The sequence below is a fragment of the Zingiber officinale genome, chromosome 11B, assembly GCF_018446385.1.
Source record: "Zingiber officinale cultivar Zhangliang chromosome 11B, Zo_v1.1, whole genome shotgun sequence".
Taxonomy (NCBI): domain Eukaryota; kingdom Viridiplantae; phylum Streptophyta; class Magnoliopsida; order Zingiberales; family Zingiberaceae; genus Zingiber; species Zingiber officinale.
In genome coordinates this window covers 72354845-72376135 of record NC_056007.1, presented here as the reverse complement: position 1 = coordinate 72376135, position 21291 = coordinate 72354845, and the positions used below count along the sequence as shown (strand labels likewise).

The following is a 21291-nucleotide window of genomic DNA, read 5'->3' as shown; positions in this document are numbered from 1 at the left end:
CGCCTGCGGAACTTAACACGTTTGATCCAAAACTTAATCTATTTGTTCTTTAGGTTTTGACTTGGATCTCTGCGGAACTTAACACGTTCGACCCAAATCACCTTAAGTTATTAATTCCATTAAATATTAATTTCCATAATTGGTTCCCAGTACTGACGTGGCGAGGCACACGACCTTCTTGGATATGGGAGCAACCACCACCGACTAGACAAAACCTTTTATGGAAAGATAATATTTAATTTCCTAAAATAACTTTAGGTTAACCAAAAAGAACAATCAAATCACAAGGGAAAGAAAAACAAAAGAACACTATATCGAAAACAAATTCGAAACTCTAGAATCGTATGCCTCTTGTATTTGGTATTATTTCCAAAAATAACTAGTATGATGCGGAAAGAAAAATTACTAGTTATACCTTTTAGAAAGACCTCTTGATCTTCTACCGTATTCCTCTTCTAACCTCGGACGTTGTGTGGGCAACGATCTTCCGAGATGAGAAACCACCAATCACCTTCTTCTTCCTTGCAAGTTTCGGCCATCAAAACATCTTCTAGGATGAAGAGGTTCGGCCACCACCACCATGCTCCAAGGGATGCTAGAAACGAGGCTTGCTTTCTCTCCTTCTTCTCCTTCCTTGATCCGGCCACTAACAAAAGCTCCACCAAGAGATAAGTTTCGGCCAACAAGAGGAGAGGAGAGAAATAGGGCCTGCTACACCACCAAGGAAAAGAGGGAGAAAAATAAAATAGAGTCGTTAGCCTTGAAGCCTTATCTACCCCCTCTTTTATAATCCTTGGTCTTGGCAAATAAGGAAAATTTAATAAAAACTTCCTTAATTCTTTAGCCAATGAAAAGGAAAATTTATTTAATTAAAACAATTTTTTCTTTTCAAAATTCAATGGCCGGCCACAACAATAAACTTCCAAATAAAATTTTTAACACCAATTAAAACTTCCTTATTTGCTTCCGGAAATTTATAAATTTCTCCAATAATTTTATCCCTTCATGATTGGTTTATAAAAAGGAAATTTAATAAATTAAAATCTTTCTTTTAACATGTGGATAAAAAGAAAGTTATCTCTAAAAATTAAAATCTCTTTTAATCTACAAATAAGGAAAGATATCAAATCTTTTCTTAATCTTTTGTAGAAACTTATAAAAGAGAATATTTAATTTTAAACTCTCTTTTAAATCATGAACATGGTTAAAAAGGAAAGTTTTCTTAAAATTTAAAATCCTCCTTTAAACAACAAATAAGGAAAGATTTCAAATTTTAAACTCTCTTTTAAACATGTAGATGATTTACAAATAAGGAAAGTTTTTACCAAAAATTAAAACCATCCTTTTAAACTACAAATAAGGAAAGAGATTAATCTCTTCTCTTAATCTTTTGTAGAAAGTTTTAAAGGAAATTTTTAATTTTTAAATTCTCTTTTAAAATCATGATATCCACATAAGAAATATTTTAATAAAAATCCTTTTTAATATTCTAGTGGTCGGACCACTAAGCTTGGGACCCAGCTTTGGGACCACCCATGATTCATCCACTTGATCTTGGCGGCCCTAGGTTGGGTTCCAAGCTAGCTTGGCGGCCCCATTGATGGGTAAGAAGGTGGGTATCGGTGGGTATAAATCTCTATATACTAGAGGCTACGATAGGGACCGAGGAGGAATTGGTTTGGTCTCCCGTGAAATTAAGCATCCGTGTTCGCCCGAACACATAACTTAATTTCATCGATAATAATTCATTCCACTAAAGAACTATTATTGAACTACTGCTCCAATCCCAAATTACATTTGGGCTCCTTCTTATTATGAGTGTGTTAGTCTCCCTGTGTTTAAGATAACAAATGTCCACTAATTAAGTAAGTTCTTGACAACTCGCTTAATTAATATCTAGCTCAAAGAGTAGTACCACTCAACTTCATCGTCATGTCGGAACTAACTGCAGGGTTTAACATGATAATCCTATGAGCTCCTCTTGGGGACATTCTCAACCTAGATCACTAGGACATTTCCTTCTATAATCAACAACACACACTATAAGTGATATCATTTCCCAACTTATCGGGCTTATTGATTTATCGAACTAAATCTCACCCATTGATAAATTAAAGAAATAAATATCAAATATATGTGCTTGTTATTATATTAGAATTAAGAGCACACACTTCCATAATAACTGAGGTCTTTATTCCTTTATAAAGTCAGTATAAAAGGAACGACCTCAAATGGTCCTACTCAATACACTCTAAGTGTACTAGTGTAATTATATAGTTAAGATAAACTAATACCTAATTACACTACGACCTTCCAATGGTTTGTTCCTTTCCATCTTGGTCATGAGCTACTGTTTATAATTTATAAGGAACCGATAACATGATCTTCTGTATGTGACACCACACACCATGTTATCTACAATATAAATTAATTGAGCAACTACATTTATCATAAATGTAGACATTTGACCAATGTGATTCTTATTTCTAGATAAATGTTTATACCAAAAGTTAGGCTTTTAGTATACACTCTAACACGGTCGAGCGGCGACCTTAAACCCTGGTCTATATCAACGGTTGAGCGGCGACCTTAAACCTAGTCTTCGCCCAGTCTACATCAATGGTCGAGTGACGATTTTAAACCCTAGTCTACATCAACTGTTGAGTGGCGACCTTAAACCCTTATCGTCATCAACGGCTGAGCGGTGACCTTAAACCTTTGTCGTCATCAACGGTCGAGCAGCGATCTTAAACCCTGGTCTACATCAACGGTCGAATGGTGACCTTAAACCCTTGTTGCCATCAACGGTCGAGCGGCGATCTTAAACCACTAACTCGATGAGCGAGCAGGCGACGATCTTATAACTCAAGAATAACGAACGGCCGACCGAGAAACATAGCGACCATTCAGGATTATTCTTCAGAATACTTACGTCACCAATCGGAAGGTCGCAAAATCATAATGAGCAACTTGGAAAACGAAATGGCTCGATCGGCTAGATAGAATAGTCATTGCCGACGGAGGAGTCACGAGGCCACGAGTTTATGCAATGTTTGAAAGACGAGTTCAAAAAACAAGTACTAGCAGAAAATAAAAGATCGTCGAATGGATGATCATTCGTTAATACTTATAAAGATTACAAATATCGTGTAGGAGGGTTACAAATTCTCACTCGAGGGAGGCTCACTCTAGATAATCTAAGACATTGTCGGGCAGTGATTCGGTCAGCTTATCTCGATTGATGACCTTACTCGATAAAGCAGCGGAGATGTAGCCACCCGCCTGGAGTTGGTCGAACGTCCCTTCGATTGCCAGATTGAACAGGAGAAGGGCCCGGTCAACGACTTTCTTGTTGAAAGCGTCCGAGCGGATGTAGTTCCTCCTCATAGGCTCAAACCGGCTAGGCTTGACATCTTGATAGGTTTTCAAGGCTGCTTAGGAGGCCTCTAGCTCGTCCTTCGCGATGGTTAACTCATTATTTTTTGCGGCAAATAGGGATGTAAATGAACCAAGCGTCCGTGAACAAGCTTGATGTTCGGCTTGATAAGAGCTTGTTTATGTTCGTTCAATAAACATAAGATTAATTAAATAAACAAACTTGAACAACTCGTTAAGCTAAATAAACAAGATTGAACACATATGTGTTCAGCTCGTTAACGTTCGTAAACATTATTCGTGAACAGCGTTCCTGAACATTGTTCGTGAACAACGTTCGTGAACATTGTTCGTTAACAACGTTCGTGAACATTGTTCGTGAACAACGTTCGTGAACATTGTTCGTGAACAACGTTCGTGAACATTGTTCGTGAACATTGTTCGTGAACAACGTTCGTAAACATTGTTCGTGAACAACGTTCATGAACAATGTTCAAGAACTATATTCATTAATAAAACTCTTTTCAATATGCTAAATAAATAATAAAATAAATAAATAAATTTAAAATATCAAGCTCAAGAACCAATCAAACAACTAAAAGTTTTAAATAATCAAACAAACTTGAATTGAGAGCTTGATAACATCTAAATGAATCAAGCTCGAACCAAGCTTAAGTAAAGCTCGAACCAAGCTCAAGCAAACTTGAATTGAGAGCTTGATAACATCTAAACAAACCAAGCTCAAGCTAAGCTTCAAACAAGCTCAAACTCATAAAAAATAAACCAAGCCAAGCTTGAACACTCATTTTAAAAGCTTGGTTCATTTTAAGCTCAGCTCGGCTCAGCTTGGTTACCTTATCAAACAAGTTTGAACACCCCAAAGCTCGGCTCAGCTCGACTTGTTTACAGCCTTGGCGGCAAGCTGACCTTGAAGGGTAGTTTCTTCGGCTGACCGGCTCTTCCGTTCGGCAACCAGGAAGTCTTCGGCTTCTTTGAGCTTCTTGGCGAGAGCCCAGGCGTCTTTATTCTTCAGATCGAGGTCTTCAATGGGCTGGAGTTTCCTCACATTGGTCGATTCGATCTTGGCATCGAAGGTGGTAACTTGCTTATTGAGCCGAGCCAGCAAAGAGGCCTGCTGTGTGCTTTTTCTCCGCTCGGCCTCGAGCAGCGCAGTGCTCTTCGCCAGGTCAGCCTTCAGCTTCACGACCTCGGTGTTTGTCTGCTCTTGAGAGGCAGAGGATTGGCCGCTCGACGCCTTCATTTTCTTGACTTCCTCCTCCAAAAAGTCGAGTCTTTGGCACATGACCAGACTCTCTACCCAATACTGTGAATAACCAGGAAAGTATTAACGTCGATCAGGGAATAAATTGAGAAAGTACAATAAAACACAACACTTTCCCCAGTAGACATCTGGGTGTGGCTGTCCGCAAGCGTCCCAGGAGGCATCATCGCTACACGGGTTCGGGCGTCAGCCCATATCTACGCGAGCGACCCTTGGATAATTATCTGGTGTTTGGTGACTCGGGACTCAGCGCTGGTCGACTGGCGTCATTCTTCAGTCGGCAGGTGAAGAACCGTCGTTATATGGCGCTGGCCGCTCGGGGCTGACTGGGTAGAGGTAGCTCGTCCGGACGGTCAGGATGAAGATGTCGGAAGGATGCCCGACTTTTTGACCTTGGATGGTGTGGCAATGAAGGCCACCGACAGCGCACAAACAGTCCCTTGCGGTAGATCGGACAATGATGGCACACGATCAGATGACGTGGGGGTAGCAGTCTCAATGGAAGCGAGGGTTGAAGTTTCAACCCGCTCGGCAGACCACACCACCGAAGATGCGGAGCGTGATGAAGGCTCCGCCTAGCGCCTCTTGCGCCTGATCAGTGGCTCTCTTGAGGAGGTCGAGCCTGACACCCCCTCAACCTGGACAACCGGTTGTTGTTCGGATGGAGGGTGTGATCCACTAGCCGCTCCACCACTTGTCAAGACTGGAGCCGCCTTGCTCTCGTCTTGGGGGTCTTCTTGAGAGCCAACCGGCTGCAGGCCGCGACTCTCCAACTCCTCCACAGCTGACGCATTTATCGCAACATTCGCAAGTTTAGCCTTGCCGGCCAGACGCACGCATAGCATGACTTCGGCTGTAAAAGAGGAAGAAAAATCAATTAGAATCAAAGGAAGGAGTGGAGAAATCGCATACCTAGACTGGACTAAAGCCGGGTGCGGATCAGACTCAGGCCGAAGATGTAGAGGGCACCCTCCAATAGCAATTTGTGGATGTCATCCTTCTGATCGGCCAGCATGGAAGCTGCGTTGAGGTAATCCAATCGGCTCTTGTACTGTTTCAAGGGAGGCTGACTCACTACTTCGAGCTGCCAGTGTTGGTTGCTACTCGGAAAGCCTAGAGGTTCCACTGTACAAAAATTTTGTACAAAGGTCTGAACCTTTTCCTAGCTACCATGTGTTCTTTTAAATTAAATTTTGGATCGCCTGCGGAACTTAACACGTTTGATCCAAAACTTAATCTATTTGTTCTTTTAGGTTTTGACTTGGATCTCCTGCGGAACTTAACACGTTCGACCCAAATCACCTTAAGTTATTAATTCCATTAAATATTAATTTCCATAATTAGTTCCTAGTACTGACGTGGCGAGGCACATGACCTTCTTGGATATGGGAGCAACCACCACCGACTAGACAAAACCTTTTATAGAAATCTAATATTTAATTTCTTAAAATAACTTTAGATTAACCGAAAAGAACAATCAAATCACAAGGAAAAATAAAACAAAAGAACACAACTTCGAAAAACATATTCGAAATACTAGAATCGTAAGCCTCTTGTATTTGGTATTATTTCCATAAATAACTAGCATGATGCGGAAAGAAAAATTACTAGTTATACCTTCTAGAAAGACCTCTTGATCTTCTACCGTATTCCTCTTCTAACCTCGGACGTTGTGTGGACAACAATCTTCCGAGATGAGAAACCACCAAGCACCTTCTTCTCCTCCTAGCTAGGTTCGGCCAACACAAAGAAGCTTCACCAAGGATGAAGAACAAAACACCAACCAAGCTCCAAGGGATACAAGCTTTCTCTCCTTCTTCTTCTTCTTCTCCAAGTAGTATCCGGCCACCACAAGAGCTCCAAGCCAATAGAGAAGGTTCGGCTACCACCAAGAGGAAGAGAGGAAGAGAGGTTGGCCGGCAACAACACCAAGCAAAAGAGGGAGAGAAATAATAGAGGTTGTTCCCTTGAAGGCACCTCTACCCCCTCTTTTATAATCCTTGGTCTCGACAAATAAGGAAATTTAATTAAAAAATTTCCTTAATTCTTTTTCCATGTAAAGAAAAATTATTTTAATTAAAACAATTTTTCCTCTTTTAAAAACAATGGCCGGCCACTTTAAAAAACAAAACAAGGAGAGTTTTAATTAATTAAAACTTCCTAATTTGTCTCCAGAAATTTTATAAAAAATTTCTCCAATAATTTTTATCCCTTTTATGATTGGTTTATAAAAAGAAATTTCTATAATTTTAATTTTTCAACATGTGAATAATTTATAAAGAAGAGAAATAAAATATCCTTTCCAATCTACAAATAAGGAAAGAGATTTAATCTCTTTCTTTAATCTTTTGTAGAGACTTATAAAAGAGATATTTTAATTTTTAATCTCTTCAATAAATTATATGTTTCACATAAAAATTTAAAATTAAAATTCTTTTAAATTAAATAGGCCGGCCACCTAAGCTTGGGTTCAAGGGCCGACCCATGAACCAATGGTTTGGCCGGCCCTAGCTTGATCCACAAGCTAGCTTGGCCGGCCCCTATAACATGGGTAGGAAGGTGGGTATAGGTGGGTATAGTACTCTATAAATAAGAGGCTACGATAGGGACCGAGAGGAGGAATTGGTTTGGTCTCCGATAAAATTAAGCATCCGTGTTCGCCCCGAACACTTTTATCAATAATAATTCATTCCACTAGAGAACTATTATTGAACTACCGCATCAATCCCAAATTACATTTTGGGCTCCTTCTTATTATGAGTATGTTAGTCTCCACGTGTTTAAGATATCAATGTCCACTAATTAAGTAAGTCGACAACTCACTTAATTAATATCTAGTTCAAGTAGTACCACTCAACTTCATCATCATGTCGGACTAAGTCCACCTGCAGGGTTTAACATGACAATCCTTATGAGTTCCTCTTGGGGACATTCTCAACCTAGATTACTAGGACACAGTTTCCTTCTATAATCAACAACACACACTATAAGTGATATCATTTCCCAACTTATCGGGTTTATTGATTCATCGAACTAAATCTCACCCATTGATAAATTAAAGAAATAAATATCAAATATATGTGCTTGTTATTATATTAGGATTAAGAGCACACACTTCCATAATAACTCAGTATAAAAGGAACGACCTCAAATGGTCCTACTCAATACACTTAGAGTGTACTAGTGTAATTTATTAGTTAAGATAAACTAATACCTAATTACACTACGACCATTCCAATGGTTTGTTCCTTTCAATTATGGTCGTGAGTTACTGTTTATAATTTATAAAGTACCGATAACATGATCCTCTGTGTGTGACACCACACACCATGTTATCTACAATATAAATTAATTGAACAACTATATTTATCATAAATGTAGACATTTGACCAATGTGATTCTTATTTCTAGATAAATGTTTATACAAAGCTAGGCTTTTAGTATACACTCTAACAATCTCCCACTTATACTAAAAGACTAAGATGTCATATCTGCTGCCATACATCCGATTCCTGACCCTTCAACATGCCTATCAAAAGCTCTTGCCTTAAGAACATCGGTGGAAGGATCAATAGGTCATCACCTGATGCAATATAGGCGGCAACAACTTCTCCTCGTTTATACGATTTCTCGTATTGGGTGGTACTTGCGCTCTATTGTGTTTACTTGCCTTATAGACTTATGGTTTCTTGAGTTTGCTATTGCACCAACATTATTACAATAAATTGTAATAATCTTTGGACAAACCGAAATCATATCTAAGTCTATCTTGAGGTTATTGAGTCATCAGCTTTTATGGCTACCTCAGAGGCTTGCCATATACTAAGCTTCTATGGTGGAGTCCAGAAAAACACCTATGCTTATCACTCTTCCATAGTTATGACTTTACCTCCTAAAGTAAACACAAAACCCCGAGGTTGACTTGTTATTGTCCCTAGCCGATTGGAAGTCAAAATCCATGCAACCCACAAGATTAACCGCCTTGTAAGCTAGCATATAATCTCTAGTACCTCTGGGTACTTGATATATCTTTCTGCAATCCTTGTCGGTTACTTTGATATCATAACTATGCCCTTGGCAAAGCAGATTTCTTATCTCACATCATAGCATACATTAGGCTTCCGACGGCATAAAGAACTGCCTTTATTTCCTTTATCTCCTTTGATGTCTATAGAGATATATCTTTAGATAAAGTTACTCCATCCTGAAAAGGTAAGAAACCTTTCTTGGAGTTTTGCATGCTTAAAACGAGCAAGGATTTTTCTGATATATGAAGCTTGGGATAAGTAAAATATTTTTTTTCTTGCGATCACTTATTACTTTGATCTTAAGAATATATACATTCTCCCAAGTCCTTTATATCGAATTGTTTGAACAACCATACCCTTACTTCTGACAACATTTTGATATTGTTTCCAACTACCAAAAATGTTATCTACGTATAGTACAAAAAATACCACCACGCTTTCATCACACCTTTTGTATACACAAGACTTATCCGGTTACTAAATCCATAGATCTGGATTACTTTGATAAACCGGATGTTCCAAGACCTTGAAGCTTTACCTCAGTCCATAGACTGATTGAGCTTGCACACAAGATGCTCTTAGTCCTTTGTAATAAACTCTTCTGGTTGCTTTATTTGGATGCTTTCTTCAAGACTTCCATTAAGGAATGTTGTCTTGACATCCACTTGCCAAATAGATAAAAGAATCCAGATAGACTTAAGCATGGCTACCAGTGAAAAAGTTTCCTTTTTCATCAAGCCTTGCTTTGAAAGTTACTACCTTCCTGTCTATCCCTCTTTCCCTATTATAGACTTTTTTACACCCAACGACTTTTACACCTTTTGGTGATTCTACAAGCTTCCAGATTTTATTAGAATACATATATTCTAATTCTGTTATTCATTACTCTTTGCCAAGATATTGCATCTTTATCTTGGAGTGCTTCGTCATATGTCCGGAGATCAGGTTCATGTCCTCCAGGGATTGAGTCCAAAAACTCTCCCAAAACATGAATCTTTTTAGGTTGCCTAACAACCCTCCCACTACGACAAGGCACTTTCTGCAATTGTGTATCATTTATGATACGTGTTGCAGTTTCCTTGTGGTATCTCATCTTGTACAATTGGTACTAGATTAGACATGTCTTTTATTATTTTCTTAAGAACAAATTTTCTTATGGGCACGTGGTTTATTACATAGTCCTTTTCTAAAAATCGGTCATTGATGCTAACAATGTCCTTCTGATTTTTAAGACTATAAACCTACTTTCATTTCTTTAGGATAACCCACAAACAAGTGAATTCCTGTCCAACTTATCATTGTCTCTCTTCAGCATATGTGCTGGACTACCCGAATCCGAATATGCTTTGAAATAGGCTTACGCCTATTTAGCAATTCTATATGAGTAGAGAGTTCTGACTTTGGAAGGTACTATATTCATTTCCGTTTCCAGAGTATATCCTTAAAATGATTTTGGTAATATTCTAAATAACTCATCAATCTACTTATTTCCATAAGAGTCATATACCTTCCTTTTTCTACACCATTCTGTTGGGGTGTACCAGGTGCAGTTAGATGGAATTGAATCCCTACTTCTGATAAATGACTCCTAAATTCTCCCAAGAGGTACTTGCCACTATGTTCTAACCATAGTGACTTTTACTTTAACATTTCTCCGCATCAGCCTTGTACTATTTGAACTAATCAAAGTACTTAGTCTTGCGGTACATTAAGTAAATTTATTTGTATCTTGAATAGTTGTCTATAAAATAGACGAAATATTCAATACTACCTCTTGTCTGGATAGTCATAGGATCACACAAATCAGAATGAACCAATTTCAATATATCTTTGACTCCATACCCCTTAAACTTAAAAGCTTCTTGGTTATTTTTTCTTCCAAGTAATACTCACAGGTTGGAAAGATTTCCACTACCAATGAACCCAAAAGTTCATCAGCTACCAATGAATTCTACTCAAGTTAATATAATCTAGCCTTAGATGCCAAAGATATTAATGGTTCATTTCCGAAGGTTGCTTTCTCTTAAAATTAGAAGATGTGTTACTAATTTCCATTTGTTGCATCGTGGGAGTTATTGGATTTATAAATTGCCAACCAACGTACCAGAACAGATAACTTCCCTCTTTTTCTTAATAACAACTTTGTTATTAAAAGAGGCAGAATATCAAGTTCTTTGAATAGTTTAGAAACTGAAAACTAGTTCTTTCTAAACTTGGTGCGTAAAGACAATTACTAAAAAATCCATGTTTTATTCTTATCAAAAGATAAACATCTCCCACTGCAACAGCTACCATTTTTACAGTAGTGCACATGTGGACGGTGTTTTAATTTTCATTTAGTTGCCGGATTTCCTGGAACCCTACAATGAATTGCGGACATGATTAATGGCATCTTGTATCTACACTCTAGGTTCTGGTAAATAACACCACTAGACATGTTTCAACTAATGAATTAAATACACCTAAATTGTTCTTAGTTCTAAGAAGACAGTCTACCTTAATGTCCAAGTCCTATTTCCAATCATTACAATTTGGGACTACTAAGTCTTTTTCTATAGTATAACTACTAGGGATTGACAAACATCCTAAGAATCACAAAAATATTTGGTCAAAATCAACTCCTTAAAATCTCCATGAATTTTGTGTATACAAAATCGAAGAGGAGATTTTATTCATTAATTTTATTATCTCGTCAACTTTACTTTATGACGAATAAAATTAATAGTTGATCTGTCTTTCATCAAATATTTGGTCAAAAACTTTTGAATTTTAAAAAAAAATATTGATTCCTCAAACAATATTATTTAAATTCACCAACAGCTCAAACACCGTGAATTTTGCATGCCACGTTAGTGTGGACGTATACAAATTCAACATTTGTAAAAGAAGGGTTTTACCCATTAACTATCTTGTCAACGTATCTTTATGACAAATAAAATTATCTCAAACACCGTTAATTTTGTATGCCACGTTAGTGTGGACGTATACAAAATCAATCATTTGTAAGAGGGGTTTTAACCCTTTAATTTTATTATCTTGTCAACCTAGTTTTATGACAAATTAATAGTTGGTTTCATTTGGTCACAAAAATAGCAGTGACTCCGATGGGGAGGATACTATTAGATGTGTCTAAGTGTATACCATTACTTGACACTAAGTCCATTAATAAGATTATGCCCCTTCCGTTGGGGAAGATCACACGCTCTTAATTAACTTCCTATAGTCATCCAAAAATAGAAGTCTGTTCTAGTGATCCACAAACAAGCTCATCCGTTATGGAGGAAGGCACTCAGAGCCAACGCGCAAGCTTGTTTGCATCACTTACAAACCAGTAATGGAGACCATGGGATTTATTTAAAAATCCCTCTCCCACTTAGTTATTTATAAACGAGGAATTTTAACTATGCTAGCCTACTAGTCATGTATACTAACATGCACACACATCACAATATAAAAGCAATAAATAGAAAATCTAATTTTCAACTATTATGGATTTTATCTCTAGTTGTCCTCCGTGTGTTGTCATCCCAAGCTGCTGCCATATTTGGCCACCGCCACCGGGTCTAGCTGTCGCATCCATCTTGCTCCTAGTTCCGCTGCGCCTCTGGTCCTTGGAAGGTTCCACGCTTTGCAAGATTCGATCCGCGACATAGATAGAATTTTACATTTTGATCCTATATTCCATAAAAGGAATGTACATGTATCTAGATCAAAAATAAAATCCTAATAAAACTAAATACAGCTCCTACTGTATTTTAATACAATCATGCACACATAGATAAATGCCCTTGACATGTCCAAGGGTCCAATCACACACATAATAACTAAAAGACATAATAGTTGGATCCTGCATCCACAAAGTTAGCACATCCTACTATTAACCTGCCTAAATTATGTATGACATGTGCATAATTAAATTAATACCAAATACACAGAGGCAAAACCCTAGCTCTGATACTAATTGTTGGTTGCTACTCGGAAAGCCTAGAGGTTCCACTGTACAAAAATTTTGTACAAAGGTCTGAACCTTTTCCTAGCTACCATGTGTTCTTTTAAATTAAATTTTGGATCGCCTGCGGAACTTAACACGTTTGATCCAAAACTTAATCTATTTGTTCTTTTAGGTTTTGACTTGGATCTCCTGCGGAACTTAACACGTTCGACCCAAATCACCATAAGTTATTAATTCCATTAAATATTAATTTCCATAATTGGTTCCCAGTACTGACGTGGCGAGGCACATGACCTTCTTGGATATAGGAGCAACCACCACCGACTAGACAAAACCTTTTATAGAAATCTAATATTTAATTTCCTAAAATAACTTTAGGTTAACCGAAAAGAACAATCAAATCACAAGGAAAAATAAAACAAAAGAACACAACTTCGAAAAACATATTCGAAATACTAGAATCGTAAGCCTCTTGTATTTGGTATTATTTCCATAAATAACTAGCATGATGCGGAAAGAAAAATTACTAGTTATACCTTCTAGAAAGACCTCTTGATCTTCTACCGTATTCCTCTTCTAACCTCGGACGTTGTGTGAGCAACAATCTTCCGAGATGAGAAACCACCAAGCACCTTCTTCTCCTCCTAGCTAGGTTCGGCCAACACAAAGAAGCTTCACCAAGGATGAAGAACAAAACACCAACCAAGCTCCAAGGGATACAAGCTTTCTCTCCTTCTTCTTCTTCTTCTCCAAGTAGTATCCGGCCACCACAAGAGCTCCAAGCCAATAGAGAAGGTTCGGCCACCACCAAGAGGAAGAGAGGAAGAGAGGTTGGCCGGCCACAACACCAAGGAAAAGAGGGAGAGAAATAATAGAGGTTGTTCCCTTGAAGGCACCTCTACCCTCTCTTTTATAATCCTTGGTCTCGGCAAATAAGGAAATTTAATTAAAAAATTTCCTTAATACTTTTGCCATGTAAAGAAAAATTATTTTAATTAAAATAATTTTTCCTCTTTTAAAAACAATGGCCGGCCACTTTAAAAAACAAAACAAGGAGAGTTTTAATTAATTAAAACTTCCTAATTTGTCTCCAGAAATTTTATAAAAAATTTCTCCAATAATTTTTATCCCTTTTATGATTGGTTTATAAAAAGAAATTTCTATAATTTTAATTTTTCAACATGTGAATAATTTATAAAGAAGAGAAATAAAATATCCTTTCAATCTAAATAAGGAAAGAGATTTAATCTCTTTCTTTAATCTTTGTAGAGACTTATAAAAGAGATATTTTAATTTTAATCTCTTGATAAATTATATGTTTCACATAAGAAAATTTTAAAATTAAAATTCTTTAAAATTAATAGGGCCGCCACCTAAGCTTGGGTTCAAGCTAGGCCACCCATGAACCAATGGTTTGGCGGGCCCTAGCTTGATCCACATTAGCTGGCCACCTATAACATGGGTAGGAAGGTGGGTATAGGTGGGTATAGTACTCTATAAATAAGAGGCTACGATAGGGACCAGAGGAGGAATTGGTTTGGTCTCCGATAAAATTTCGCCCCGAACACACAACTTAATTTTATCAATAATAATTCATTCCACTAGAGAACTATTATTGAACTACCGCACCAATCACAAATTACATTTTGGGCTCCTTCTTATTATGAGTATGTTAGTCTCCCTTTGTTTAAGATATCAAATGTCCACTAATTAAGTAAGTCACTGACAACTCACTTAATTAATATCTAGCTCCAAGAGTAGTACCACTCAACTTCATCATCATGTCGGACTAAGTCCACCTGCAGGGTTTAACATGATAATCCTTATGAGTTCCTCTTGGGGGCATTCTCAACCTAGATTACTAGGACACAGTTTCCTTCTATAATCAACAACACACACTATAAGTGATATCATTTCCCAACTTATCGGGTTTATTGATTCATCGAACTAAATCTCACTCATTGATAAATTAAAGAAATAAATATCAAATATATGTGCTTGTTATTATATTAGGATTAAGAGCGCACACTTCCTTGTTCCTTCATAAAGTCAGTATAAAAGGAACGACCTCAAATGGTCCTACTCAATACACTCTAAGTGTACTAGTGTAATTATATAGTTAAGATAAACTAATACCTAATTACACTACGACCTTCCAATGATTTGTTCCTTTCCATTATGGTCGTAAGTTACTGTTTATAATTTATAAGGTACTGATAACATGATCATCTGTGTGTGACACCACACACCATGTTATCTACAATATAAATTAATTGAACAACTATATTTATCATAAATGTAGACATTTGACCAATGTGATTCTTATTTCTAGATAAATGTTTATACCAAAAGCTAGGCTTTTAGTATACACTCTAACAGCCAGTGGGTCGAGAAGTTTGGCCACTCGGGAAGGCTTACAAAAAAGAAGCATTGCCTCCAATGCTTGTTGGAGATCGGCATTTTGTCAAAGAAAACTAAGCCCACTCAGGCTTGGAAATGAAAAGTCCCCGGCTCGGACAATTTCAAGTAATAAAAATAGTGGAAGATCCGGGGAGTGAGAGGAATGTCATACAGGCGGAATAGAACAACTATCCCGCACAGCAGCTGCAAGGAGTTCGACACTAATTGGTGAAGGGAGATGTAGAAGTATTTACAAACGGTGAGAAAGAAGAGATGAATAGGGAACCGTATACCGGCGGTAAACTGATCCCTAAAGAAGGTAAGACAGCAGGGCGTCGAAGAGTTTGGTCGGTCGGAAGAAGAAGGAAGAACGATTTTGTATTCAGAAGGAAACTCAAAGGCGACGGTCAAACTCTCAACATCGCCGACGTCAAATCTGGACTCAATAAAGGTGTACCAAAGCCCAGGGACACCGATAGGTGGCTGTGAAGAATTCGCCATCGCAAAAAAATAGGCAGTAAAAGAATGCGAGACAGAGGAAGACTACGGGTAGAGTATCACTGGAACACAGACGCCAAAAAACCAGAAGGAAGATGACGATGGGAAGGAAGCTTACGGGAAGGTCGCCGGAGAGCACGAAGATGAGAGTGCGCAAAGGCGGCGACAAGCTCGAGTTTATAAACCTAGGGGTCGGCCGACCGGAGCCGTTCGATCTAGGTCGCATAAACCCAGGCAGAAATCGAGGCGTTGAATTTGAAACGCCAAAGGTCACATTGCCAGCAGATATTCGCTTGTCACGTCAGGTGTGCAGCGACCGTGGACGGGACACGTGACGCATCGCCACGGGTTAGCATTTAATGAGGGCATGGGGGCGTGCTCAGCCATAATGCGCAGGGATTTGCACGATTTCCCAAAAATATAGGTGACGTAAGCCCGGCTCGCACTCGCCCAAGACAACCCAAGAAAAGATTTTACAAGTATAAATATTCCTTGTGCTGATCGGCTTAAGGGAGCAGACGTACAGTCGAACGACAAGCTTCAACAGGCCGACCGGCAGAGAGCGGTCACATAGTCGACTGTTGCGCCACATAATCCCGATCATAACCCAAGGAGTTTCGAAGCTGATCGGGTGGCAAGCTTCACAAACAATTTTTGTCCAATCAGTCGGACTTGCAACCTCCTTCGACTAAACTTGAGGGGGAGATATGTGATGCTGTGATAAGGAAGAGTCCCACCCCGCAAAGGATAGTTGTCACAGGGGAGGTCAAAGTCAAGGCGATCAATGCTGGGGTAATATCGGTCGTTCGGGCGATCAAGTCAACGTTAATACATCATCGGCGGGTCGGGCGACCATGCCCTGACCGGAGGGAGAATGTTCTAATCTGACCCACCGTTGACACGAGGAGGTGTCAAACGACCGACGCTCAATTGAGTAGGGGACACCGGACGGAGAAGGAGTCAATGTGCAGAAGCCGGACCGAGCAGCTACCCCGCTCGGCCAGGCAGCAGGACTTGGCATTGGCAGAGCGGAACTTCTACCCAGCGACTACCCCGCTCGGCCAGACAACAGGACTTGGCATTGGGAGAGCGGAACTTCTGTCGAGCGGTTACCCCGCTCGGCCAGGCAGCAGGACTTGGCATTGGCAGAGTGGAACTTCTGTTGAGCGGCTACCCTGCTCGGCTAGGCAGCAAGACATGGCATAATCAGAGTGAAACTTCGGCCGAGCGGACGCGAGACAAACATAGTGGAGTTTCTACCGAGCGGACGAGACACAGGAACAGCGAAGTTCCGGCCGAGCGGCCAACCCGCTCGACCTAGCAGCATACTCTCTGGTATACATCGACATTCTTTTGGGAGTTAGTGTCGCCGACACTGAGTATGTACAACTAGAAGATCGTACGGCGGAAGCTTCCACTGTCACTTTAGAGATATGTTCGATCCATTGAGGTACTGTGGCAGAGACACTTTATTGACAAGTCTTTTCAGGGAAACTTTGAGAAGCGTGCTCGCCTTGGGGAGCATGCACACACGCTACAGGAGCTCTATATAAAGGGCGAGTCCAAGCATCGGCGGAGGTACGCAAGATGCAAAACGCAATATGCGATAAACACTGTTCTCGTTATTGTTTATTTTGCTCCGCCTTCTATTTCATTGCCGGTGACTAACTTGAGCGTCGCAGGACCAACGTCGGAGACCCATTTCCTGACTCGACATTGGCATAATCTATGGTACAAGTCAAAGCAAAGTCTATAAACAATCAATAGAAGCACCATATTTTTAATTTTTCATTTCATCGATTTTTTGACAGAATCAATTAATTTACTGCCTTAAATGTATGGAAATCCTTGTTTGTGTTTTAGATTTTAGTTGTGCATGAAAGAGCGCAGTAAATAGGCTAACAAGTCAACATTTGGGTATCAGAGAGGAAGTAAAGTTAAATAAATGAGAGTTCGGGTATCAAGGAGGAAGCAAAGTTAAATAAATGGGAGTTCAAGTAACGTGGTAAATAAATTAAATGTTCGTAACTATTTTTGTTCAAAGGGTTCTAAAAAATACTCGAAATATATATGATTAAAATTAAGATTTTTAATTTATTTAATTCGTTTGCATTGTTCAGCGTTTAAAAGCGTAAAATTTAAATAAATGAGAGTTTAAGTAAGATGATAAATAAATTAAATATTCATGAATAAATTTAATATTTAATTTAATAAAAAAATTATTTATATTCATTCAATATATATAAAATAAATTAAATATATAAACTTGACTAATTTATTAAGTTAAACGATAATTTTGAACGTATGTATTTTTTTTAATAATGAACTCATGAATAATATTTATAAATTCTATTCAATAAAACTGTTATTAACACGGTAAATAAAATATTTTTTTAAAATAAATAAATAAGTTTATTAAGTTAATTGCATAATTTTGAATGCATGTAATTTTGAACGCATGTATTTTTTTTTTTTAAGAACGTTCCCGAATAATATTTATAAATTCTAATCAATAAAAATTTTATTAACATAATAAATAAAATATTTTTTAAAAATAAATAAATAAATTTATATTATTAAATTAAATAATTAGATAAATAAATTTAACAAATTCAAATAAATTTGAATTGAGAGTTTGAATATTCAAAGAGCTGTTTAAATAAATGAAGTTCAAGTTAAGTTTCAGTCAACGTAAAACTCACAGAATCTAAATCAAACATGAACAGTGATAGATAGAGAGAGATAAAAGAGACTTCTGATCAAATAAATGTTGAAATGGTAAAATTTGACCTATACACCGAAACAACCTGTCGGATCCAACGAATAGGAAAACGCTCCTTCAAACAATTTGAGGTGAAATGGGGATGCACGTAAGAAGTGTTCTACCAAGATAGGCATTCTTTGCCTCAACACAAGCACTCGTTGGCTGTCTCGATCACAATTATGTGAATAACAATGTGATTACGACGATTTATCGATCTTCGATTTCAACTCTCCGCGGAAGGTTCTAGTGGAAAATTCTATACCCGACAAAATCTTATCTCCAAATTTTCAAATCATCTCAATTTCCTGGAACCTTCCTTGGTCGCCCCCCTCAGTGACCAAGTGGCAAATGGGCGGAGAAATGGCGTAGAGGATCAACCACTGCACTTGCAGATCCAAAGTCTATAAAGCAAACAACGTGCGTCCACTGTCTCTGCACACTTTGCGTTGTCATCGGAGAGAAAGGAAGGAAGTGCAGTGAAGGGAAGATGGCGGTCGTGGGGCGGATGAAGCTGGGCTCGCAGGGGCTAACGGTGTCGCGGCAGGGGCTGGGTTGCATGGGCATGTCCATGCTGTACGGCCCTCCCAAGCCGGAGCCGGACATGATCAACCTCATCCACCACGCCATCGCCTCCGGCGTCACCCTCTTCGACACCTCCGACATGTACGGCCCCCACACCAACGAGATCCTCCTCGGCAAGGTAGCCAACTCTCTCTCTCTCTCACTCACTCATCTCCTCTCCTCTCCTCTTAAATTAAAAGAGTTAAATCAGTATATATACTTTCGCAGGCATTACAAGGCGGAGTGAGGGAAAAGGTGGAAGTGGCCACCAAATTTGGCATTAACTTGGACGGTGGAAACTTTGAGATCCGCGGTGAGCCTGCCTATGTCAGGGCAGCTTGCGAGAGCAGTTTGAAGCGGCTCGGCATCGACTGCATCGATCTTTACTATCAACATCGCATCGACACTCGAGTTCCCATCGAAGTCACGGTGAGTGGCATCCTCGAGCACGAATCAATCATTTCGCCATAAATTAAATTTTTCTCTGTTTCGTCCATCGCTCTAAATAATTTTGATGATTCAAGATCGGAGAACTGAAGAAACTAGTCCAAGAAGGGAAAATTAAGTACATCGGATTGTCTGAGGCCTCTGCTTCGACAATCAGGAGAGCGCACGCTGTTCATCCGATCACTGCAGTCCAGCTCGAATGGTCTTTGTGGTCGAGAGATGTAGAAGAAGATGTCATTCCTACTTGCAGGGAACTTGGCATAGGGATCGTCGCATATAGTCCCCTTGGAAGAGGCTTCTTTTCTTCCGGACCAAAATTGGCTGAAACTTTAACCGATTATGATTTCCGAAAGGTAATCGATCGATCATGGGTTTCAAATAACGCTTGTTGCTGCTCGATATGATTTTAATTTTGAACCTCAAACCACAGATGGTGCCGAGATTTCAACCTGAGAATCTCGCTCAAAACGCACTGATTTTCGAACGCGTGAATGAAATGGCAAAACGAAAGGGATGCACCACTTCGCAACTAGCGTTGGCATGGATTCACCATCAAGGTCCCGACGTGTGCCCCATACCCGGAACCACAAAGATCGAGAACTTGGGTCAAAATATTGGAGCTCTGTCAGTGAAGCTCACACGGGAGGAAATGACTGAACTCGAATCGTACGCCGCAGCAGATGCAGTGAAAGGCGATCGATATGCCTCGACTGCGGGCACATGGAGAGAATCAGACACTCCTCCGCTGTCTTCGTGGAAGGGCGAATAAATCTTTGGCATTGTCCAATAATAATGTCCAATAATAATCATGCTTATGTGAGTGTTTCCGTTTGCTTCGTGGGTAGTCTGAAATCCCCAATGAGCTATTATCTTGGTGGATTATGTCCTATAGAGTCTGTCGAATCTTTTTAATTGAATAAAATGAGTTGCAATATTAGAGTCAATGTTGATGTTTATCCGTTGAGGAGGAGGGCCAGAGTGCCGCTGGAACTTCAATCTCACGTTACTTGCGGTCTGGAAATGGGAAAGGCGTCAAATGATTCGGGCAGCGTGGGGCCGCCTTATCCTCGAGTCCAACTGCAACGCCCTAGCGGCTAGCACGGGATCCTAACATGTTGTTCGGGATCCGAGGCGATCTGGACTTTTGATTTGAATGAATCTCATCTTTAAATAAGTGGGATTTATTTAAATCAAAGGTCCACATGTAGTAGACCATCCCCTGGTCCGTAATTTGCGGACCAGAAGATCTGCTCCCCACTTTCATGACAAAAATGAATAGGATATTTCAAATTATATAAATATAAAAAACAGTTGTCCTTTGTTTTTTTAAATAATAATAATTGAAGATCTCATTGGAGATTTTATATTAAAATATGTATTATTATTAAAAAAAATAAGCTATTTCACTTATATGAAAAATATTATATATAAAATACTATTATATTAAAATTATTTAAATTTCATTAAAATTATTTTAAATAGATCCAAATCAATTTAAAATAATTATATCAACTACTTAGATAATACTATCATGCATCAATTTGGTTAAAATCATTTTAAAACTGTAATTTGGTAACTGCGTGCTATAGTATGAAAGTAAAGAAATTATTGAAATAAAAAAATATGATGGAACCTTCCTTTAATAATATTTATAAAATTATCCATTTGATGATTCATCGGGACGACCTTTTAATGTTGGGCAATAATAAAAAAAAGGCATCTTTATTTATTTATTTAAATCATTAAAGGGCTGTCCATCCTACCATTTCCTTATGAAATGACCCAGTTATCTTTAAATATATTATTTGACAAGATGATATGCATTAAATTTTGAATCAGTAGAGTAAGTTGTAACAATTACCAAATGATAGTGGTTACATATATCATAATAATTATTATAACGCATAGTTTGTTAAAAAAAATATTTATATAGTAGCCACTATGATGTTATAGTTGCTACAATATGAAATCCCTCAATTATATT

General features: G+C 38.6%; 1 protein-coding gene across 1 annotated transcript; it reads left to right on the top strand.

Moving 5' to 3' along the window:
* The first annotated feature begins 18711 nt into the window (after positions 1-18711).
* LOC122034575 (probable aldo-keto reductase 2) lies at positions 18712-20251 on the top strand. The gene is made up of 4 exons (XM_042593880.1): positions 18712-18999; positions 19089-19289; positions 19385-19660; positions 19738-20251. Exons 1-4 carry the CDS (start codon positions 18787-18789, stop codon positions 20074-20076), a joined length of 1029 nt encoding a protein of 342 aa, XP_042449814.1. The 5' UTR covers positions 18712-18786; the 3' UTR covers positions 20077-20251.
* Positions 20252-21291: the final 1040 nt, after the last annotated feature.